The 23042-nt window shown below is 39.7% G+C and overlaps 1 protein-coding gene across 1 annotated transcript; it reads left to right on the top strand.

Annotated features, from left to right (window-relative positions):
* Window positions 1-513: 513 nt before the first annotated feature.
* LOC147902196 (uncharacterized protein At5g64816-like) lies at window positions 514-1433 on the top strand. The gene has a single exon (XM_087375049.1). It carries the CDS (start codon window positions 692-694, stop codon window positions 1064-1066), a length of 375 nt encoding a protein of 124 aa, XP_087231175.1. The 5' UTR covers window positions 514-691; the 3' UTR covers window positions 1067-1433.
* The last annotated feature ends 21609 nt before the right edge of the window (window positions 1434-23042 follow it).

The following is a 23042-nucleotide window of genomic DNA, read 5'->3' as shown; positions in this document are numbered from 1 at the left end:
GCCTAATTTTGCAATTACATAAATGTAAACCTTGATATAGATCATATATAAACACAATTGCATCATTTTTTATTATGGCAACAATAAAAAGGTCTTGTTGTATCGGCAAATTTTACAATTGCATGAATGTGAATGACTAAATCAAACGGGTCTCAAAGTACTAATTCAAACGGACGCGGAGAACCTTCCTCTAGGTCGATGCCACCTACTAGTTTGAACCATGCCTTGCGCAACGCTAGTTTATTCGGTATATGGAGACCATCCATCGAGTGGGCAGCTGAAATACAGTGCTTGTGCCTGCGCAATGTTCTGAACCTGTGCCACCTAAGAGAAAGTGTTCCCTCTATCCACTTGTACTTCATTGGCAACATCTTTATAAAACTTGACGTGTGAACGGCGACATCCGACGGGCATCCTTGATGGGCAGACGAATGGTCTGAACCCACCCTAAGCAAAACAGATGACCCCATGGTGGCGGCCATCCTCCACTTCTATTTTGTCATCGCTCCGACCGGTGGGTGTGAATCCACCCTTAGAGCCCCATTCAAATTGTAGAGCTCCCAGAAGCGTATCTACGTGTCCTTCTCCTTCACAATGCAAATGAAAGAGGAGAGAGCTCAGAGAGCTTATTAGAGGAGAGAGCTATGGTGGAGAAAGCTCAGAGATCTTAGAGGAGAGAGCTCAGAGAGCTATGGTGGAGTGGTGGTGGGGAGTTTTGGGGGCAGCCATCCCTGCCGTTGCAGTTCAGCAGATGTTGCGAGGAAGCAAACGCAGAGCCGAAGAGGAACGCATTCGAGGAGCAGGCCGCGAGAAGGGCTCCGACGACATCTTCGTTTGCCAGCGCGTCTGCACCTCCAAACGGATGCTCAACAAGGTCGGAGCCTTTTCTAAAGACCCTACCCCCAACACCTGTGTTACGGTTTGCGGCGTTTCCGAGGTCGACGCTTGTGCAGATGCCTGCGCTCGCACGGTATGCTCCAATCAGCACCATATCCCCAATTGGAACGACATCTGCCTGCGTCGCTGCCAAAACCAGTGCCTCAAGCTGCAGCCTGCTAGTCCTTAAGGTGTTCTTTGGCTGCTTACGCTCAGAAGTCAGTGATCGTAGTGAGATTCCAAGATTTTTCAGTCTGTAAATGTGAGATGACGGACTTTAAAGAGCTTTGCAATGCTCAACTTTCTCTCCATGGCTTCACGGTCGAAATCAGATCTTGTTTGTTTGATAGTTTTACACAAACTGCTGAGCTCGGTTTTGACCCAGTTTCTTAAGATCGTAGATGAGATTTGTCACAACAAAGTCTTTGAAGCCAAGCTTTTAACGTCTGGAACACCGGCAAGGAGGGTTTATTGACCTGAAGTCTTGATTGTAGCGTAAGCAGTATTAATGAATGTCATCTTTTGAATGCTTTTAGCCAATATTTAATATTTTACAAGAGTGCAGGCTTTGGATAAAAGTTTTCAAAGATTGCTTTTCATGCAACTACTTACATTTTTGTCTAATTTTAACCTTGCAGTGCCATGCAAATTGCTCTCATATATTATATATAAGCAAGTTAAAACGACCTTTTAAGTTACATCTTAAGGCAACTTATTTGCTGAACAAGGAAAATTTTCCTTCTAGTTGGCTTATGAATAGTTTTTTGCAGGCCAATAAACAGTTTGTGTTTCAGCCTTAGCAAGGGACGATGTGTGGAGTAGCTTTGCTCCTTTTGTCATCGTGTTATATGGAAGAACCTGCTACTGGCGATTCTGTATAATTTTAATATGGTGCTGAAGGGCTTGAATACAATTGTGGGCATGAGTTTACAGGCTCCAAATTTTCACTTTGCTATTGTGTTATCTGATTTCTTGAAGTGCTCAACAACAATACACTTTGAAAAATGCTAGGGAGTTGTACATCTAATATATGGTGGCACCACTTCGCAATTCTAGACAATAGGCAGCAATTACTAATCTGGCTCAGGAATGCAAACTGGCAGGCCAAGTGAGGAAAAATGGGAGAGGTGAGGGTAGACTAGATAAGAATGAAACACTCCATACTTTTGTTGCTACAGGCGTACAAATTTTTTCTTTAGGTTAAATAAGTACGATGATGAGTTTTCAATCTTATGAGTGACTATCGTGAGATTGAAACTGCACTATGTTGTGTTATGAGAGGATGAGTTTGGGAATGTTCCTGGATTCATCTAGGTATATAAATATGTACGATGAACTCCCAGATATGAAAAGCCCAGAGATGGCAATTTTTAATAGGCTTTTTCCTAGAAGTGCCTGTTTGGGAGAGGAAATATTTTCTCTGAAAGCAAATTGAAAGATTATCATCTGCACGGGCAGTTGCAGCTTAGCTTATAAAGGTAGACCTCTTTTCAAAGTTCTGCTCCTAAGTTCACTGCAGACAAAGCCTCCAATGCACCTCCTTATGCTCTCCTACAGAGTGGAGGTCTGCACTTAGGTACCTCCGTGGGACTTCTCAGTGAGGCTAAGCATCATTGAATATATAAACAATACAGCTGGGCTTACCCAGTTGGGGAGAGCAGCCTCATGCTGACCCAGTCGGGTGCCGGTGTACTTGTCTCTATCTCTTTTGTTATGTGGTGTGAATGCATTTAAAGTTGTGGTATTTTTAGGTGGAATTTATAAAAGTTCTAAAATTCTAAGTTTATTAAGTTATTCGACTGGAAATCATGCTTCCATGTGAACACGACTCTGACACATGAGGTGGGCAAACAGCCAGCCAAAAGCCTGCAAGTTGGCCAAGTTTTGGAGGGGCATTCAGTACAGATCTTTGGACAAAACCCCCCCTGGGAAATCCAGAGTTCTAGATCAAGACTCAAATATAGGACTATTACAATGATCTTTCCTTTCAAAGTGGGACTTAGATGTACAATGATTGAGAATCATCCAAGAAAGTAGCCACTGGCGATACCGGGTGGAGAAAGCCGCATAAATGGTCTTGTGTCCCACTTATCCCTGAAACATAGGAAACTCAGATTCTACATGTTAGAGTTAGTATAGAAACCGTAGACTCTGGAACACATAACCCAAATAACGTTTTTAACCAAAATGAGGTTAGACTGTTTGGAAATCGAAGGGAACATGTTTAGTATAAATAAAATCAGTTTTTGACCTGTACCTGCTGTACTGCCGACCTGTACTGTCCATACAGTCCTGCTGCATCGCCTTTGTGCTGCCCTGCCCCAGGTCCTTTGACCCTGTCCATGGGTTTCTAACAAAATGATGAACCTTGTTATATTATCACTAAAGTATGCAATCTCAAAGACAAAAGAAGCTAATCAAAATGCATTCGAGTAATGGTGGCCATGACAAAAATGCATGCGAGTAATGGTGGCCATGACAAAAATGCATGCGAGTAATGGTAGCCATGACAAATGTTTGGAAGTGGTTCCACCAAATACAAAAAGTTCACCACGAGGGTATGAACATTTTTCAAGGTTGGCAACCATCTCATCACACCATAAGTATAAGATGATCATGCTTTATTTATGATGTAGGATACTCATGTTGTCATTGGTAAAGAACTACATGAACACCATGCATATCTTAATGCAAGACTCATGAATGTTTTTATCCTGGACACCCCTTAGTATAAATCAAAGATTTCTTTGCTTGTTAAAAGCATAGCAAGAATCCATGGATTCCAACAACCTAAACCACATTAGGGAAAAACAACAGCATAATGCAACACTTGAATGAGAATTCTCTCCCAACCTTGAGTTATGCCATATGGTGTAGTCTTAAAAAGAAAGTAAACATGCAGTGGACCCCATGCATATGTGCACATATGTATATAATATATACACAGAGACACCTTCATAAGACTAGAACATATCTAATCTTACAAATTAATTTTCTTTAGTAAAATAAGCCAAAGAACAAAGGAAAGAAGGGTTAAATACACTGCTAATATTCAAGAAACTGTAATAGCTTTCACTAGCTATATAGTTAAGTTCACAGATCCCTCGAGGATAAACTCATCCGTCGAAAGAATTTGGATCTCGTACATAAATTCTTTAAAGTTTGAAACATTTGGGACACATAAGTAATCTATGAATTTCCTAATCTGACTAAGTTCATGAAGAACAATAGGATGAGTCTCACAAGAGATCAATCGTTACATAGAAGTTTGCTAAGAAAACAGCACAATTAGTGCCAATTGGATTACCAGTACAACTCTGTGCACATTTCAAAATTTGTAAAAAATACAAATTTTGAGAGTTGAAACATCAGCCTTGCATTTTGATCTTACAAAGTTTTAAGAGTTAAAAAATCAAAATGCAAGGGTTATTTTTCAACCCTTAAAACTTTGCAATCATCTTTTTCATCTCTGCAATTTAAAACTTGTGGAACAAGCTTTCTTATTCGTGACTTTAAATCTTCCAAATTTATCTTGAAATAGAGTGTAATTAAATCAATTGTTTCAAGCAAGATTGGAGTACATTTCTCTTAAAGAAGAAGGCTAATCAAAAGTAGTCCACATTCTCTTCATTCAAGCTCATTAAACAACTTCTATCAAGCCACCACTTGGAGCAACAAGGAACCAAGCCTCTCAAACATGACTAGCTTCAATCATTCTTTATCTGACATGGTCGTAACTAACCCATACCACATGGTAGCTTCTAGGAAGTTCAAGGACCAAGAGCATGGCCGACTGGTTACTATCCAATTTCTCACTAATCGACGTCGGTTGATCAATCAGACCTAAACCCACACCAAGTAAACCCACACCAAGTGGCTATTGGAGCATTCTCGCTCATCCATTCTAAGAGTGAATTGATTCTTGAGTGCCATTATGATGTAGCTCATATTTTAACTTGGATGGGATCCTTCAAGCTTGTTTAGCACTCATATGTAGTCACTGCTAACTGAACGTGTGAAAGCACCTTACATTGCAAACTATCCGAATGATCATTAAAAATGCCATAGCATCCTTGAGCACCATAGCATCCTTGAGCACCCACTCTTGAACAACCAAAGGGATTAGTTTCCTTTACTATGCATCCACTTGATCCTTGGGACTTCAGTAATCTCCCATATTCCTCTTGCAACCAGGTGTCTCCAAAACTTTATCTTCTAGATGAATGTTGGATGCCATGTCACGATATGTAGAAAACCTAAAAGAGATTTCCAAGAAAACACACATTGCAACTAAAGTCACCTTCCTTTTTTCAAGTAAAGGCCTCGTCCTCGTTTGTCAAAGAGGATCACTCATGCCAGTCTTTTGAGCTCTCACTTCCTTGGCTCTTATACCATGTCAAAAAAATATAAGAATGCACCAAACAGAGCTCACTAATGATGTTGGTGGCCCATGGGCATGTCATAGTAGCTAGTCCTTGTTATATGTGATGGAGCTTATGGTTTTCAACCCCTCTTTTCAAGTAAAGGCCTCGTCCTTGTTTGTCAAAGAGGATCATTGATGCCAGTCTTTTGAGCTTTCACTTCTTTGGCTCTTATACCATGTCGAAAAAATATAAGAATGCACCAAACAGAGCTCACTAATGACGTCGGTGGCCCATGGGCATGTCATAGTAGCTTGTCCTTGTTATATGTGATGGATCTAGCTTATGGTTTTCAACCTTGTTGAGTGACTATCACAAGGTTGAAACTTAATTAAGTAAAATAAATAAATAAATAAATAAATGGGGCTGTAACACAATGGTGTCGGAATATTAGGGTCACCTCCACACTTGTGAGCCCAGAAGCACATTCGGGAGGATGATGTTGATTATAGGATGGATAAAGGGGGTTTGTTTACGCTGCCATGTGGGCAGCAGATTGGCTGCAAAGCAAGTTTTCATTATATGATTTGTAGCATCTTTTAGTTAGCTGGTTCATTGTTAAGAAGAGTAATAGGGGAGGATTCACTTTGAATTTTAATACAAAATTACCAATAGTTTTAACATAGCTATTAGCATTGAAAGGAAAGCAAGACAACTCTCTCAAAAGACAAAGCATCCATGGCATGTAGGGTTTAGAGAAAGGATGATTGTGAATATGGGTCTTTTCCCTAACAAGGCTGGTCCATGGTGTATTTCTATCAATTATTTCATAGCAGATACAAAGTTACCTAAAACCTTAACATGACAATTCATAGGCCTAGTGTCCAATGCCCATATAACACAACTTATAGAAAAGAGAGATTTTGTTCAAAAGTGATTCCTAGTGTACGGATCAATACAATGCTTGTAGAAACCTCAATGCTCCGACATATCCCATGTTTGAGAATCAGCTTTGCGGATCAATACAATGCTTGTAGAAACCTCAATGCTCCGACATATCCCATGTTTGAGAATCAGCTTTCAATTAGTCAAAGGGATCTCACAATCTTTTTCCACAGACCCAAGCACTTCTTTTTTCCCCAGAAAAAAGGAACTTCTATTTATGCTTGAAATAAACTACCATACAAATCAGCAAAACCAACTTGTGTTGGCCATGATTCAAGCACTTCTTCACAAGCTGCAAGAATAGGGAAGCAGCCTATATGCTCAATGATTTTTAGGAAGAGGCTGCAAAACTCTAGTGCATTGATTGAAGAAGGTTTACTGCACTACAGGAGGAACACCCTTGACTATGAGTGACTATCATGAGATTGAAACTGCACTATGTTGTGTTTTTAGAGGATGAGTTTGGGCATGTTCTTGGATTCATCTAGATATATGCTTTTGCCGTATTAGTGGACATGCAAATTTCACCTTGTGAAGTTTTCGTCCATGCTGCGGCCTATTGCTATTGTGACAATTCTTTCTATCTTAAGTGGTGCGTTACCCTACCAGCTAGATTTAGATGCTCGTCTGGGAGAGACTAAAATGAAATCGTTTAGTCTTCACCAGGAGCTATAGCTTGAATGAAAAGCTTTTGGACTACTTTCTCCTTTAGTGCTAGTCTTCGTCATGGCTGAGTCTGCTCTTCACCTCCGGACTACCGACAGAAACTCAATACAAAGACTTTGTATAAATGGATGCTTTGGGCATGTTCCTGGATTCATCTAGATATGTACACTCTTGACGTTGGCAAATTGAGAAACCACGTTAAGATGAGAGAGAGATTTAAAAATATTTTGATGGAGAGCTGAGGAAAGCAAACTAGATGGTGAATGAATTCATCTTAGAAGTTGATGTAGGATGATAGATGAATGCACTGGAGTAGACAAATTGAGAAATGGAGTCCAGATGAGGGAGATATGCCAAGATACAACATTCAGCATCAATGGAGCACATGATAATAAGAACACCTTGAGGGTGCACAAGAGCATGTAAAGATGAAGATGCTAGAATGAGGAGACACATGGGGCAGATCTGGTACTCATCGAATGAGGCTGGAAGGCATGGGCAGTAAAGGCTTTACAGGCAAGGCATGGGCCTGCCATCTGACCGGGCATACAGTTGCCTAGTTCTATGTTAGTCACAGTGCAGGTCTGCAAATAAAGGTTGGCCTAATATGCAGGTAGGGATGGAAAGAGGGGTTAACCCCCCTAGATGTGAGGTTGGCCAGGTGAGCTGGCCAGCCAGTCCATGGGCTTTGGCCTAGATCCATGTGGTAGAATAGCCCTCCCTATCAACGGAACCCTTGTGGCTCCATTCTCCCATCCATCAGAGCCACTGAAGCATCATGTTAGCACGTGGCAAGGAAGGAGAGATATCAGCAGAGATAGGAGTTTTGTCCTCCATGAGACTGCTCAGTCCTTGGCTGTAGGTAGGTACTGCCTAATGAGTGTACTTTGTGACGGTTATGTATCAGCCATGTGCTCTTATTTGTGGAGCATAGGAAAGGTCATTTGCTACCTATCTCTGAGTCATAGACCCACTTGGTAGCAATTACAATTTGGAAGGTGACTAAAGCTTTGGAGCTGAAGCCAAGAAACAGTTGATGCCACAGGCAAAGATTGCGGTCTTAGCTCAGGTCAAAGAATGGGAGAACAAGAATGCTGAGGCAAGGGCCCTCATCATTGGTATGTGGTAGAGGTAGTGATTTCTGACAATCTTTAAGGACCCATACAAGACTAACAAACTCTACGAGGACGTTGATGCCACAGGACTAATCTGGCACAGTAGGCATAGCAAATTAAGGTTAAGTGCAGGAAATAAGAGAGTAGATCGGATCTGTATGAATTGTAAAATGTCTGCACCCATTGTTGTAGAAGATTTTACATGCGTCTCTATGTGTCAGATAATGGATGTGGCAAGCTCTTTACAGCCTAGCCATTGCAACGTAAAGTTGCCAGTATCACTAACTCTCAAGATCCACTCACAGATGATGTGGGCACAGAGGTATTGCAAGCATACATTTACACATCTAGGGAGATATGCACAGCATAATGAACACTCACAATCCTACAAAACAATCACTCTCAGTTAAGCTTAGACCTGCAGCACGATGCCAGTGTCTGGCTACTTACGTGAGGCATGTGCTGCGTTTGCGCACCTTTACTGTAGGCTTCACTGAGAGGCTTGATTCCTCTATTTGGTCCTGAACCTATAGGGTCCCACCAACCTCCCTCTGATGATTGACCAGCTGCTGCTGGTTGACAATGTCTGGCTACTACTTAGGTGAGCCATGTGTTGCGGTTTGCATGCCTCACTGTTGTCTAGGGCTAGGTTAGTCACGATGCAGGTCTGCAGATAAGGGTTGCCCTAATCTGCAGGTAGGGATGGAAAGAGGGGTTAACTCCCCTGATGTGGGGTTGGCCAGGTGAGCTGGCCAGCAAGTCCATGGGGTAGAATAGCCCTCCCTATGAACGGAAGCCTTGTGGCTCCATTCTCCGATCCATCAGAGCCACTGAAGCATCAGGTTATCATGTGGCAAGGAGGAAGAGATACCAGCAGGGATAGGAGTTTTGTCCTCCATAAGAGTGCTCAATCCTTGGCTGTAGGTAGGTCATCCCCCAGGCTCCTACCATGTACTTTGTGACGGTTTTGTACCAGCCATGTGCTCTTATTTGTGGAGCATAGTGAAGATTGTTTGCTACTTATCTTGCTGGGTCATAGACCCACTTGGTAGCAAGGAGAATTTGGAAGGTGACTACTTAAACTTTGCAGCTGAAGCCCAAGGAACAGATGCCACGGGCAAAGATTGTTATACCTGCGGTCATAGCTCAGGTCAAAGAGTGGGAGGACAAGGATTCTGAGGCAATTGCCCTCATCATTGGTATGTGGTAGAGGTAGTGATCCCGGACAATCTTGAAGGACCCGTACAAGACTAACAAACCCTATGAGGATGTTGATACCACGGGGACTAATCTCGCACAGTAGGCATAGCAAAATTAAGGTAAATGCATGAAATAAGAGAGTCGATTGGCTCTGTATGAATTGCCCAAATGTGTGTAACCTTTGTTGTTGAAGATTTTACATGCGGCTGTGTGTGTCAGATAATGGATGTGCCTAGCCAGTGCAGCGTAAGGTTGCCAGAATCACTAACACTCAAGCTCCACTCACAGATGACGTGGGCACGGAGGTATTGCAAACATACATTTACAATAATGAACCGTCAAAATCATACAAAACAATCTCTCAGTTAAGCTTAGACCTACGGCAAGATGCCAGTGTCTGGCTACTTAGGTGAGCCATGTGCTGCGGTTTGCACGCCTTTACTGTAGGCTTCACTGAGAGGCTTGACTCCTCTATTTGGTCCCGAACCTATAGGGTCCCACCAACCTGCCTCTGACAATCGACCAGCTGCTGCTGGCTGACAGTGTGTGGCCACTTAGGTGAGCCGTATGCTGTGGTTTGCGTGCCTTTACTGTAGGCTACACTGAGAGGCTCGACTCCTATCTGGTCCCGAACCTATAGTGTCCCATCAACCTGCCTCTGATCGACCAGCTATTACTGGTTGACCCTGTTGCAGGTGCTATATAAGCCCCCAGCCCTCCGTTCATGTGCCTTTTCAGACAGCCCCAGTCAAAGGCTCCTATCTGCCACCTTCGCTGGCCTTTCTTGCAGTCCACATGGCTATGCACCAGCTTCCTTTTAGAAACCGTGGAGATCTCTTAGTAGTCTCTTAACCAAGCTGGCATTGAGCTTTCCTCAGGTCTGACTTTTGACTCTACCAAAATGACTTGTAATCCCTCTTTTTCCTTGGCCTGCTGGTCTTTGTCAATGTCTTCAACCAGATCATTAACATAACTGTCCAACGTCATGCCCATGATTCCACTGTCAGCATCACTGTGGAGGCCATAACACATCTTCAATAGACAAGCAGAAGACTCTGAATGCCTCTGTCCCAATTCTTCCTTTATTGTTTTGGAACGATTTCACTCTCCTCCCAAAGAAACATTGTGACCAACGTGCAACTGAATTCAACTCTCATGCTCAGAGCCTATTCTTCAACTGCCTGTTTTTGTACTGTAGCAAGGCAGGTACCTACCTGTCTGAAGTACCCACCAGAGCAATAGCTTCATGAATCTTTGAGCTCACATATTGGTTGGTGTCACTAACTACCTCACAATCTGCCTCCAATGGCTCTTCTTTTCCTCAGTGTAGATGGTCTTGTTCTCAACAGAATCTGAGCAACATTTGTTGTTGTTTTTTCATTGCAAAGAACTTTGATTTCTTGACCATTGCTCAATATCGGAGACGGGCATTGTCACATCTTGGCCAACAGATCTCTCGGCAGCCTCCCCCGTAGAAATACCGTATCCACCCCCTATAAATCTCGCCCAACCCCCCCAACAACTCGCCAATCTCGTCCTGCCACCCCTTCCTTCTTTTCTTCTTGAACTCTTCCTCTTCTTTTTTCTATCTGCCTTCTTCTTGTAGTCATGCACAATTAATAGCACTCTCTCTTTTCCTTTCTTTATTGTCAAAATTATTCTCATCTTTCTTTGGCTTACCCTATTTGGGCTTGCCTTTCCCATTAGCCACTCCTTTCTCTAAAGTTTCTAATCATTGGCTCCTTCATACTTCTTGTATCATGCTTCTTTTGACACTGCCAATGGTCTTGCCTTCTTTAATGTAATTGGATTCAATCACAAAGCTCTTGAAGTTCTTGGGAACCATTTTCAATACAAGCATGGCAAGCCTTACCAACTATCTCTAGTTGATATGGGATTACTTTCACTTTTTATTAGGTGCTTGTGAACATCTTATGACCAATTGGCACCAATTGATATGAGATTACCTTCAGTTTTATTAGGTGCTTATGAACAAGATCTCCTTATGACCAACTTCGCCAATTGATATGTGATAAACCATCGCTTGTTTATTAGGTGCTTATGAACAAGATCTCCTTGTGACTAAGTGTTGCCAATTGATATGATTACCTTCAGTTCGCATAAAAGAGAATCTTTGTTGTATGTTTTGTTCATTTGATGCTTCAAAGGCACTATTTGCAAATTCAATGTGGGAAATCACATTATCTGAGGTTGTTCTTTCCTCCCACTCTTCCACCACATTGTTTGGACACCTCACAGTGTCTTTCTTCCCACTCTTCTACCACATTCTAGGTTTATATGCACAGTGACTTGACTTGAGGCATCCACAATATCCATGGGCTCAACTTTGTTCTTATGGTTACCTTTGGATGCATGAAACCTAGACAATAGTACTTTGCCAAGATACTTATGTGGACAACCAAATGCATCTTCAAATGAGATGGTAAGTCTATTGGACAAGCTCACTTTTAGCTTGGTTGGCTAGATGCACCAAACCCAAACAATTGTACGTTACCAAGGTACTTATGAGGAGGATCAAGTGAATCTTCAAATGAGATGGTTAGTGCTGAAAGAATAAGATACATGCACATACTCAGTGGTGAGTGCATGGTTGTAGTGAAACACCATTTCTATTTTTTGAAAAGTGTCTAGGCATTTTCAAACACTTGGGAATAGACAACATGTTCTAATTTTTCCTAGCCCCATTCAAAAGTTGCAATTGGGGGGTGCACGTTGCCTTGCATGAGCTTCATTGAGCTGCCCAATCAAATTCTGTCTATTGTCCTACTTACACTTGAAGATCTCTGATTGTGTCGTTGCATATAATTGGCAAAGTTATATTTAACCTCATGCACTTGGAGGGGATTCTGTCCCATATATTGCTCATATGTCTTTGGGAATAGGCCTTGATGCTCAGTGAGCAAAGCGAGTGCCATGTCCTCAAGCCAATATAGCAACAAATGAATCAATAGAAAGTAGAATCAGATGTAGAAAGAAAGCGACTAAATCAATAGAAGAGTAAGTGATGCTTTAAGGTCAAAATGCATTAGAAAAGGAAGTGATATTTTTATGACCCCTCTTCCTTTACCACCCCTCCCCTCCCTTTCCACTAATTAACAACTTCAATAATTTCTTCGTGTTGGGGGACCTGTTGGCATTTTCCAAATTCCAATCTCTCTTGCTTTGGTCCTTTCTCATAAGGTTTTCACCAAGAAAAAGCAAAAATATTCTCTCCACATTACAATTGCACTTAAGTATATTTCAATTTGACAATGCAATGGCAATAAGAGTATGAGTAAGGAGACTTTGAATTTTATGTGAGAGGAAGGGGCAAAGCATATTGACCTTTGTAGTATTGGATGACTCTATCCATTGGACCCTATGACAAATGTGCCACCCATATCTGAGAATGGTCATGTTTGCTCCAAAAAGTAAGAGATGATCACCTGTGTGTCTTGGTTATAGTAATCTCATTTTTACAAGGCTTCAACTTTTTGTGATGTAGGAAGTGGTTTGGAATCTCCAAGATAGTGTGACACGTTTGTGAGACAAGCTTACAAAGGAAGAAAGACAATGTTGTATTTGACATAGGTAACTCACAAGAAGAGAGAAGAGAGAAAGGATAGAGGGGATGGTTACAAGATTTCACAAGGAGAATGAAGATATGTTGAAAGAAACTCTCAAACTCAATTATGAGCTCATTATGTCATCTTAAACAAATGCAAACTAAAGCATACAAGCATAAATACAACCATGGATTGTTTGGTAGTTGGTGGTGGAACAAGGAATGTCGGGTGTGTTGAGATTCTAACATCAAGGTGATTGGAGCATGGTATTGTGGATAGAATTTTGGATGTAGTTGTGGACGACTTTATAGCTTATAAATTACGTGATACCTTGTGTGTTATGGATCATAAGGAGTGTTTATTTGTAAGGTTGATAGCTAATACCCATTTCTCGTGATAGCTTACCCATTTCTAAGGTTGACAGCTAATACCCATTTCTCGTAAGGTTGATAGCTAATACCCATTTGTAAGGTTGATAGCTAATACCCATTTCGAGTGATAGCTAATACCCATTTGTAAGGTTGATAGCTAATACCCATTTCTCATGATAGGTAATACCCATTTCTAAGGTTGATAGCTAATACCCATTTCTCGTAAGGTTGATAGCTAATGCCCATTTCTCGTAAGGTTGATAGCTAATACCCATTTCTCGTGATAGCTAATACCCATTCAATGTAAGGTTGACAGCTAATACCCATTTCTCCAACCACTCTGCAGAGATTGTGGCATAGGCCATGCTTGTATGGATTGTCCCATGAAAAATAAGGTCCCACAACAAAATGAGACTAAGCTTGACGTCCCAATCGGCATTATTGGGATGGGCCATCAAAGTCTAGGGCTAGCAAGCGTAATATCACACCCTGTGAATGTAATTACTTACCAACAAAAAGAGGCCACTAAGGACCCTAATATTCCAATTCAATCAAGAAGACCTCTTCAAAAGAAAGCACAAGTGCCTCTACCTCCGCCAAGTAATGAATAGCCAAGCTCATCCACATCAGCTCTCGAGCCTCAAATAAAAGAACGTCCATACCCGAATGCAGAAGTGGAGAAGGCTCGATTTGATACTTCAACAATGGGTATAAAAAAAACAAGCTCAATTTGAGGCCAAGAAGCAAGCACAAGATCCAATCCCTGACTTGGCCCCACTGAGTATTGATACTGTACTCGAATCTTTGTTCCAACAACAGGATCTTCAACATAATGTACCGCCATGCCAACTTGAAGGAGCCACACTCTCTAGCATTCTAAGTAGCCCTATGTCAATTCCCATTCTCTAGCATGCCCACATTGAAGAATTAATGTGTTTCTTATGAACTCACTCGGACAAAGCCTACCTACTTGTCGAAGAGATAGTGGCTCGCCTTGCATGGTCTCGTCCTCCACCGGACCCGTGGCGAACACACCTAATCCCTCCCTTCCAAGCATCTCTCGCTGCTCCTTCAAAATTTCTTGAGCCTCTGCGTGATTCAGTTGTTCATCCAAACTGGCCTCTTGAGACCCTACACCCTCTGAAAGTGTGTCCATAGACATCTCGGGATGCTCCTGCTAAGTACTTTGCCAAGGTACTTATATAGAAAACCAAATGCATCTTCAAATGAGATGGTAAGTCTATTGGACAAGCTCACAATGTATTTCCTTTGCATGTATTTTCTCGGAATGTATTTCCTTTGCATGCACCACCACCCACGTACGTGTGGTGTCCAGCTTTCGCCACCTTTATATACTGCCTCCAACTGGCTCTTACCTTCACTTTTTGTGTTGCCTTCCTCAACGAGTGTCCTTGCGCAGGTTTTTTCTCTTGGCTTCCACCTCCCAACAGGTACCTCTTATTCTCGTCTCTTTTCTTCCTTTACTTGATACCTCAGATTCCCTTCTCCCTCCCACATTCATCGCTCATTACTACGTTTGGTCTCTGCACCGTGGCCTTTCATCCATTTACACGTTGTTAACATTGAGTAAGGTCGTAGAGAGATTTTCTTGGCCTCCTTTAAGCGATGGCTCGAGCCACTTTTCATTCTCCTCACAGTTTTGCTTCGGGGTGTCCTGGCAGCCACCTTTCTTGCTTCCTTCTTAGTCTCCAACTAAGTTGACGTCTCGGAGCTCTAGCTCTCTAATTTCACTGCTCTAGTTATTGTTAGAATAGTCGCCTGCTTTATGGTCACCCTTTTACATTTCTACCTTATTTCATAGCTCTATTCCCCTCGCTTGTTCTTTGGTTGCCTGTGCACTTAGAAAACTTACGTAACGGCATTCCTTATGTACATACAGCTTATGTACGACATCCTCTCCTTGTCGTGGCCATTGAGATTGCAAAGCGACTCTAGCTACTAGTTGGAGGAATTGCCCAAACCTTATTTATGAGTGGCATTCCTCGTCTTTTGTTGTCCTTTGCGACTGAACGCTTAATTAATACTACGTCTCCTTCTAGAGTATTACTACTATGTATACAAATTATCCATTTAAGCTCTACGTAGCCTCTTCTTTAAGCTCTTGCTACTTAGCTTAACTACTGCACTCCACGTTTCATGATATATGGTGGCGTATAACCTTTTTTCCTTCTTCACGACCTTTGCTACTGGCTTGTCTGCCCTTTACGCGTGCTACCGCCAGAGCTATCACCAGAGTTGTTCTCATTTCTACCTTCACACCATGATTATGATCTCTTAGAGCAATTGCATTCTTTTATGACCTGTTCTTCTGTGTGGTGACTCTTTAGTTATAAGTGTTGGCTCATTTGGTGCTTTATTTTAAGTCCGGAGCTGGAATTATTCTCTTGCCTTAGCTCTCTTAGCTTGCGTACCTGAGTGGCTCTATACCTCTGATTGAGTGTCTTTGCTCTTGCTCTCTGTGAGCTTTACGATATTTAGTTATACTCTATATCAAGTCCATAGTATCGCTAACTTGTCCTTTATATATATATATATATACACACACTTTCATTTACCTTTCTTTTTACTCTTAAAATTTGCTTGTAATTTGTTTCCTTTTCCCTTATTATTAGCGCTCTAGTATATAGACGTACTTTTAATGAATTGTATATTTATACTTTGTTTATTTGTTAATCCACATTTATATGCTAGCTTATGCTTGATGATAGCCCAAAATTTTATATATATATATATATATATATATATATATTATATATATATATATGCACACTAATAAATATATAGGTAATGTTATATATTTATCATTGTGCTTTAATTATTGTTAGTTTGCTTTAATTTTGTCTTATTCATGCTTCCACAAACCGAATTTTTCTTTTAATGGTGCATGTTATTATTTGACTATAATGAGAAAGGCAATAATTTAACCACTTTATCCTATAAATGCCCTATAAATTTCTTATTAAATGATCACTTTATTTGACTTTAAAATGTAATTAATTTATTATATGATTTCCTTATAAATTTCTTAGGTAAGCTTAACTTTTAATTGTAATCTTTTTATTTTTTAATTTTATTTCTTTACACTCATAGTAATATTTAATTATGCAAGTAAATTATGCCCCCTCTGTTATTTTTCTAACTTCTTTACCCTCTAATGACCAAGTAAACCCTCATCGCTTTCTTAAAATAGGAGTTCATCATTCATTTCTTTTGAAACTTCTTAGGAGTTTTGTCATTACCTAACCATATACTTAGGCAAGCATTTTTCTTTTCAACTATAGACTTGTTTTAAATTATTTATGGTTATTTAACTTTTTATATCAGTTTCTAACCATATATGATTTGCTTATGATTTCAATCAAGGATGTGGAACATCGTCCTTGAGTAGTGTTGTTAGAAATTGAGATGATCTCTGAAGGGTGTGGAATAACCCCATGGGATTTTTAACTTATGTCACAATGGTTGGGGACAAACCTCCATATCAATTAAATTGGCACACATAAATGCATGCATGCAAAACTAGTTAAATATGTCACATATTTTCTGGTTTTAGTGTAATAGCCTCTAGGGTTATGAGTTCTATTCATTGTGATAAGTTCCATTAATTTACTATTTCTTTTTTTCATTTATAAGGGTGTGGAATACCCCCCTTGTTTAATTTTTAAATAAGAGGGTAAATATCTTTTGTAAGATTTGTGATTCCCTTTGTGTAATTGTTAAATTTTAATTATGATGCCCCATCTTTTTTAATCATTTGAGACTCTTGATAGGTGTCTTGCTCTATGGTATAAGTGATAACAAGCTGGGGTTTACAAAAATTACCTGTCTTCCCTCACAAAACTATTATGTTCTAACACATTATTTTGATTGGATGGTGGCAAGTAAGTGGATCCTAACCTCGGAGCTTAGACTACCTGATGGATTCGACACTTTTATACGAATTCTTTGCTTAAAGTCTGAAAATTCAATATAAAGAAAAATTATATGGCCAATCCTCTTGCATTTCTTACCAAAATTTTGGATTGCAATATTGTCAATGGTTACTTCAATTTAGTTTTCCTAAAAATTTCAATCCATTACTTTTTATAATTATCCAAATGATTGAAATAATTGCATGGTTCATTTATTAATGGGATTATTAAATCTAAACACACACACACACACACTCCTCTCTTAGAATGCTATTGTAAACAACCCCCCTAACAATACACATATAGCAGTGCATTGTCTACATTTTATGTATTTATCTATTTTTTCCTACATTTTTTACACTCACTCTATATTATGCTTTGTCAATAGTTTCATAATTAAATGTTAATAAGTAATTTAATGCTCCCTCTTTTTAATTCTTTTGCTTATGGTTCACTATAAATAAATAATTAACCACTCATAATTTTTAATTTAATTAGTAGTCTCATTTATCCTTGAACTGGATGCTTGAAAATTCCTACTGAAGGGATTTGTGCTTATTGATAGCATGAAGCAAGTGTCCCCCTTGAGATCCCCCTCCCTATTTTTAATACCACCTTAACCCACACCTCAATCCTAAACCCCCTGCTTCCCTTAACGAGTCCCTAACCTTGATTGCCTCCAAACCACTGCCTAACCCCCTAATCTTGCTAACCCTCTATTCTTGTATTCACTACCTAATTTTGTATTAGTCCTTATTGCCTCCTTACCACCGCCCAACCTCTAACCACCACTACCCACTCCCTTCTTATAGGACCGTCTTGATAGAGTGTTATGCTCTCTTTAGTCATGATCTCCTACCACTCCTTAATTTTGCCTCCTTTTGTGGCCTAGTGTAACTACTTAGCGCATGTTTCTTTCCTCTAACATAGTTGGTGCTTATAATCCTGCTCCTGTACCCAGCCTTAGCATCCTGCTCACTTTCAACTTTGCCTCTAAGCTTTCTTGTTGGCCTCTCGGACTTCATGTGCAGTGTGCTCCCTACACGCTGCTCTGTACTGAAGCCATCTCACAACTGTGCAAAGATGTGACCAAGACTACATAACGTCCCTTTAGAGGCTTGTAGTTTCTTGTTGATGTTTCGATTGTTTCTCTACACTCTCAGGTCCTTCAATTGAACCTTTGCTACTCTGCTTACTTCCCTTCGTACTCTTCCTGACGGATGCGCTGCCCTGCTCATAATGGGTTCTTCTTACTAGGACTAATGGTTACAATATTTTCGTAGCATTATGGACATGCATGGCTGTATTATGCTTGTATAGATACAATTCATAGTCTCCTCTACTCTGTGCTAGAACCCTATTGCATAGCTCGGGCTTGACAGTCCATAGATATGTCATGCAAAAAAACTCTGCCAATTGTGGCTTCATTGCCTTTGGCAACTGAGGTACTAAACTGCTCTTTTCGGCTCTTCATTGCCACCCTCATTGTCTATGCCTTCCTTCTCCCCTTCTTATATTGGCTTCTTGGTCCAACGGATGATGATACGGTAGTTGTGCTCACCCTTGGACACGCATGGATGCTTAGATCGTTCATGTACATCTCCACCCGCTATTCAATCGTATGATGAACAATAGGCAGGATCCCAAACACTGTGCATTTATCATCGTCTGTAAGCTCTATATTCTTGGGTGCTTCAAAAATGCTATCTAACGTGCGGTCTCAGCAGTTGAACTACCTTTCTCCTGATTGGTGCTTGGATTCTGCCACCCACTATTTGCATGGACCCTCTTGTGGTCGTTGAGATCGACTAGCTCTTCTCTCTATGCCTATCTGCTCATTCCATGTGTAGGACCATCTTTGAAGTTTCTAGATGAAAGCAAGCCTCAGCTTTTTCACTTCGATCATTCCTCTTTTAAGCATTAAACTAATGGTTACAGAGTTCCCGAGTTTGATTGTATCACTAGATTGATTTAGTAGTGTCACTTTTATTTTAACTAAGTGTCCCTTTATATATATATATATATATATATATATATATATATAGAAAATTCAATCTACTTTTTTCTTTCTTTCTTTAGTTGTGCTTATTTAATTGCTTAATTAAAGGCTCTCATTTATTCTCTCTTTTATGTATATAATGTGGCTAACGCTTGATTTATGTATTTTCTTATAAGTTAAAAAAGTTTTAATTCTTCATTGTCGTTTCGCTTGTATTAAAGCAAGTGTGTTTTCCTATTTTTCATTTTCTTTTTTCTTTCTTCCGTCTTATCTAATATTTAATTTAAGTAAGTCATTTATTTTTCTATCTTGACCTAGTTTAAAGAGAAAAAGAAACCTTTAAGTTTGTCTTAATTTTTGTTTAAATTAATTGGTTTTCTACAACTCTGGCTGAAACAGTTATGAGCTGAATAATTGAAAAAGTGTCAACCTAAATGCTTGTATCTTTACCTCAATTAAATCCTTGTCAAAGTAATTTGCTTGGTGTAGAAAGTAAGGTAGGATTGTTTACAAGGGAATGGTTTTTCCCCCTTTCAAATTTTCCTTGAGTTATTTAATGGTATTTGTATTGAGTGTTTTTTGGATTAACCCCTTTATTACCCTCACTTCTATTTTGTAGCCTCTAGAACTATATTTTATGTTCTTTTCTCAAAATGAAAATATAAACCCTTGCCTTTTTCTTGCATAATTTCATTTTATCAAAGAATTCTGAAAGGTTTGTTCAAGTTCTTTGGTAAAGCGATAACAAGCCAAGGGATATAGGCATTACTTTATCCAAATTCAACTTCAATGTTCTAGCAACTTGTTGGTTTGGACTTTTTGTACCAATTGTATACATATTTTATGTGCACTCATAAGGTGGAAATTTATTATCCACCCTTATTTTAGCATCGTGTGCCGAGTTGTTAGCATTAGGGAAAAAGGGAGCTCATTTTGGGGCCCTGTAAGAAATTCACTATTTTTTGATTTATTTCTCTCCTAAAAGACCTCAAAAATAGTAAAATACGAAAATGTGGCTCAGAACTGTCAGTAAGGACTACAGAACTGTCAGTTCAGAAAGGAATAAGATAATCTTTTGTCTGACTAACACGATTTTGCATTAAATATCTCCTTAGATTTTTTTTGTTTACCAAAGATTCCGCATCTCTTTTGCCGACGTGTGCAGGCCTTTCATAAAGAATCCATCATTGAACTTGGTGATTGCAAGTTTTCAAAATATTTACATGGATACCGCCACACTTCCACGATTCATGTTACAAAATGACTATGAGATTGACAAGCAAACTTCGCAACCTCAGAAGCACAAAAAATGGCCGATACTAGTGAGTCACTATCTCAAAAGAAGCGATTACACCATCTTCACATCGACTTAGAAGAACAATATGCTCCAGCACAAAAAAGAAAGGATGCAGTGCTGAATGCTCAACAACGGGAAAATATGAGAAGAGAAGGGCTTCAACATATTGACTTATGGTGCGATGGAAGCATATATCCAAAATATCAAGTAAAAAACTCTACACCTCCATTTGTCAATCCCACCACATTATTAAGGTTTGCCGGCGATGGACAAAATGGACTTCTTGGTTATATTTCAGCGCAGTTTGCATTTGCAGAAATGTATAAAATGATGTACCTACAAGAAAAGGGGGCCAAGATGCAGGAGATAGCCATTCGTGCAAAATTGGAGCAGCAGTTGCAGAATGAAATTGAGGAGCATTCAAAGAGTAAAAAAGAGTTGACAAGAGCAAGAAAGAAGAGAACCGTGCTTGGAGACAGACTACGTAGCAGGAAGATTAAAAACATTGCAAATTTGAAGGCTGGGACTGGTGGATGCAAGCGAAGAATTCAGGAAGCAAGGTTAGATTGAAATTTATCATTTTATATACTCAAAAAGGCTCTCAAATGACTATATCTATTTCGTCCATTACCGCAAAACAAGAATGGAGGTGCTGAATGATATAGGCATATTGTGTTGTTACTATAGGAAATTATTGGAGCCTGCAAAATAAAATATGCATCTGAACCTTCTTCCTGTTAAACAAATGAAAGGATTGCTTTCTTGTGGTGTAGCAAAAGGTTTGATTAAGGAAAAAAAATACAAAACAGTCAAATGCAATGTTGTAGAGGACTTTGTATCCAATAATCAAGTTGATGGCACTACAATCCAAGAGGCTCTTGATGTTAGTGGAGTTAGCAGGAAGGGATATAGTTCGATTTTCCATGCGATATCCTCAACTTTGAAAGATCAAAGGATTATATGAGTTTTACTGCCAAATCTAGCAACCGTGTGGAGGATAAGAGGTCATTTGAATGAAAGTATAGATGAATTTATTGGGCAATATATCCATATTGAAGAAATATTTTATGGTGGTAAAGGAACCACTGTGTATGATCCTTGGAACAATATATTTGTAGATCTACAACAACTTCAAAGAAGAATGGTCGAGTTTTATGGAATAACATTTGAGGAGTGCAAAGGCATTTTGAAATTTGTTATCAAACTAGATGAGTGTGAGGTTGTAAAAGAAAAGAAAATGGAAAGGGTTACTATTACATTGATGAATGGAGCACTTGATACATCATTGATTGAAGCGAGTTCGAAGTATTTTAGTGTGCAGTCGGAGAAACACATATGGTGGTTAGGCTCGTTCCAGGTATGATCATTTTTTGTTTTTGGTCATTGTTTTCAAATCTGTTATAGTAAGACTTTTGTTTTGTATAATCTGGTAGGTGAAGACAGAAGACCATGAAACACTAGATTGGGTGTTTCACCACACGGAAATACCAAGAATAATCAAAAGACAAGTGCAAGGCGAGAATCTCCATGTTGCAGGAAAAGGTGATTTTCAAGTAGAGTGGCACATGGCGAGGGATCTTAAAACACTTAAGTGCATGTATAACGTTAGTAAAGGAGGCAACTCAAAGTCTCCTTGTCTTTACTGCAAAGAATTAGCTCAAGTAATGGATTCCAAATGGTGGGAGAGAGCACCTAATAGAGATAAAGTTGACCCTGACTTCAAGGCCATTCTGGACATTCCACTATGTAATGTTCACATCTGCACATTGCATGGTCTATGTCGAATTATTGAGAAATTGGTATTTTTGTATATTGGATTTGCTTGGAAACTCCGTCCCAAAAAAAATAGAAAGGATGCTCTTCAAGCATTGGAAAAAGTGTTATCCGATATAGGTTTGCATGGAGGAGATGTTCAAATCACAAAGGATTTTAAAAAGTCTACCAATGGCAAGGAGGTACCAATCAAGCCCTCTATTGGTGGTGTTAAGGCAAGAAGATTCTTGTCTCGACCCAAACAAAGTAAGCAAGTAAGGCAAGGTAGAACATTTTCAAAGATTAATTATGGATTGTGGAAGCAAGTCCATAATGCCGTGAAAGATCATGAGGCAGATGGGGAAGCATGAAATGTGAAGGCAGAGGTGTGGAGGTCTCTTGATCAACTCTTCATGTTCTGTGACAAAGTAACATGGACAAAGAGTGATTACAAGAACTTTGAGGAGGCAATTAAACATTTTGGGAAGTCAATGAAAGACGCGTGGACAGCCTGCAATATAACTCACTACATGGTAAGGTTCTGTCTTCTTCTTTTACTTAAGTGTGATCCTCTTTTTTTTATTACTTACTATGCATTCTTATGTCTTACAGCATATCATCTACAACCACCTTCCCTATTTTGTCAAAAAGTATGGATGCCCAGCAATTTGGTCTACCCAAGGCATGGAGAAGTCTCACTACATGGCACGTAATGCATTTTTCAGACACACAACACACTATGGAGGGAGTCAAAAGGCAAATAGTCTGAAGGAAGTCTTCCAATGGTTTTACCGAGGCATACTACAGAGGCTGCATGCTAAAAGAAAAGTTGCTAGCTCCAAAGTGAAGCTTGCTTTTCTTCTAGCCCAAAAGCAAAGACGAAGAAAAGCTCTAGACAATTCAATGGCAACAGAGAGACATAGACAATGGAGGGAATCGAAGATATTTAGAAATCATAAATG

The sequence above is a fragment of the Dipteris shenzhenensis genome, chromosome 5 (genome assembly GCF_047967505.1).
Source record: "Dipteris shenzhenensis isolate YYH24624 ecotype China chromosome 5, Dip_SZ_1.0, whole genome shotgun sequence".
NCBI lineage: Eukaryota > Viridiplantae > Streptophyta > Polypodiopsida > Gleicheniales > Dipteridaceae > Dipteris > Dipteris shenzhenensis.
Note: the sequence above shows the minus strand (reverse complement) of the source record. Positions and strands in the feature narration are given on the sequence as shown.

Excerpts from the sequence above, each read along its gene's own strand:
- LOC147902196 (XM_087375049.1), top strand. The coding sequence starts at position 692 with ATGGTGGAGTGGTGGTGGGGAGTTTTGGGGGCAGCCATCCCTGCCGTT.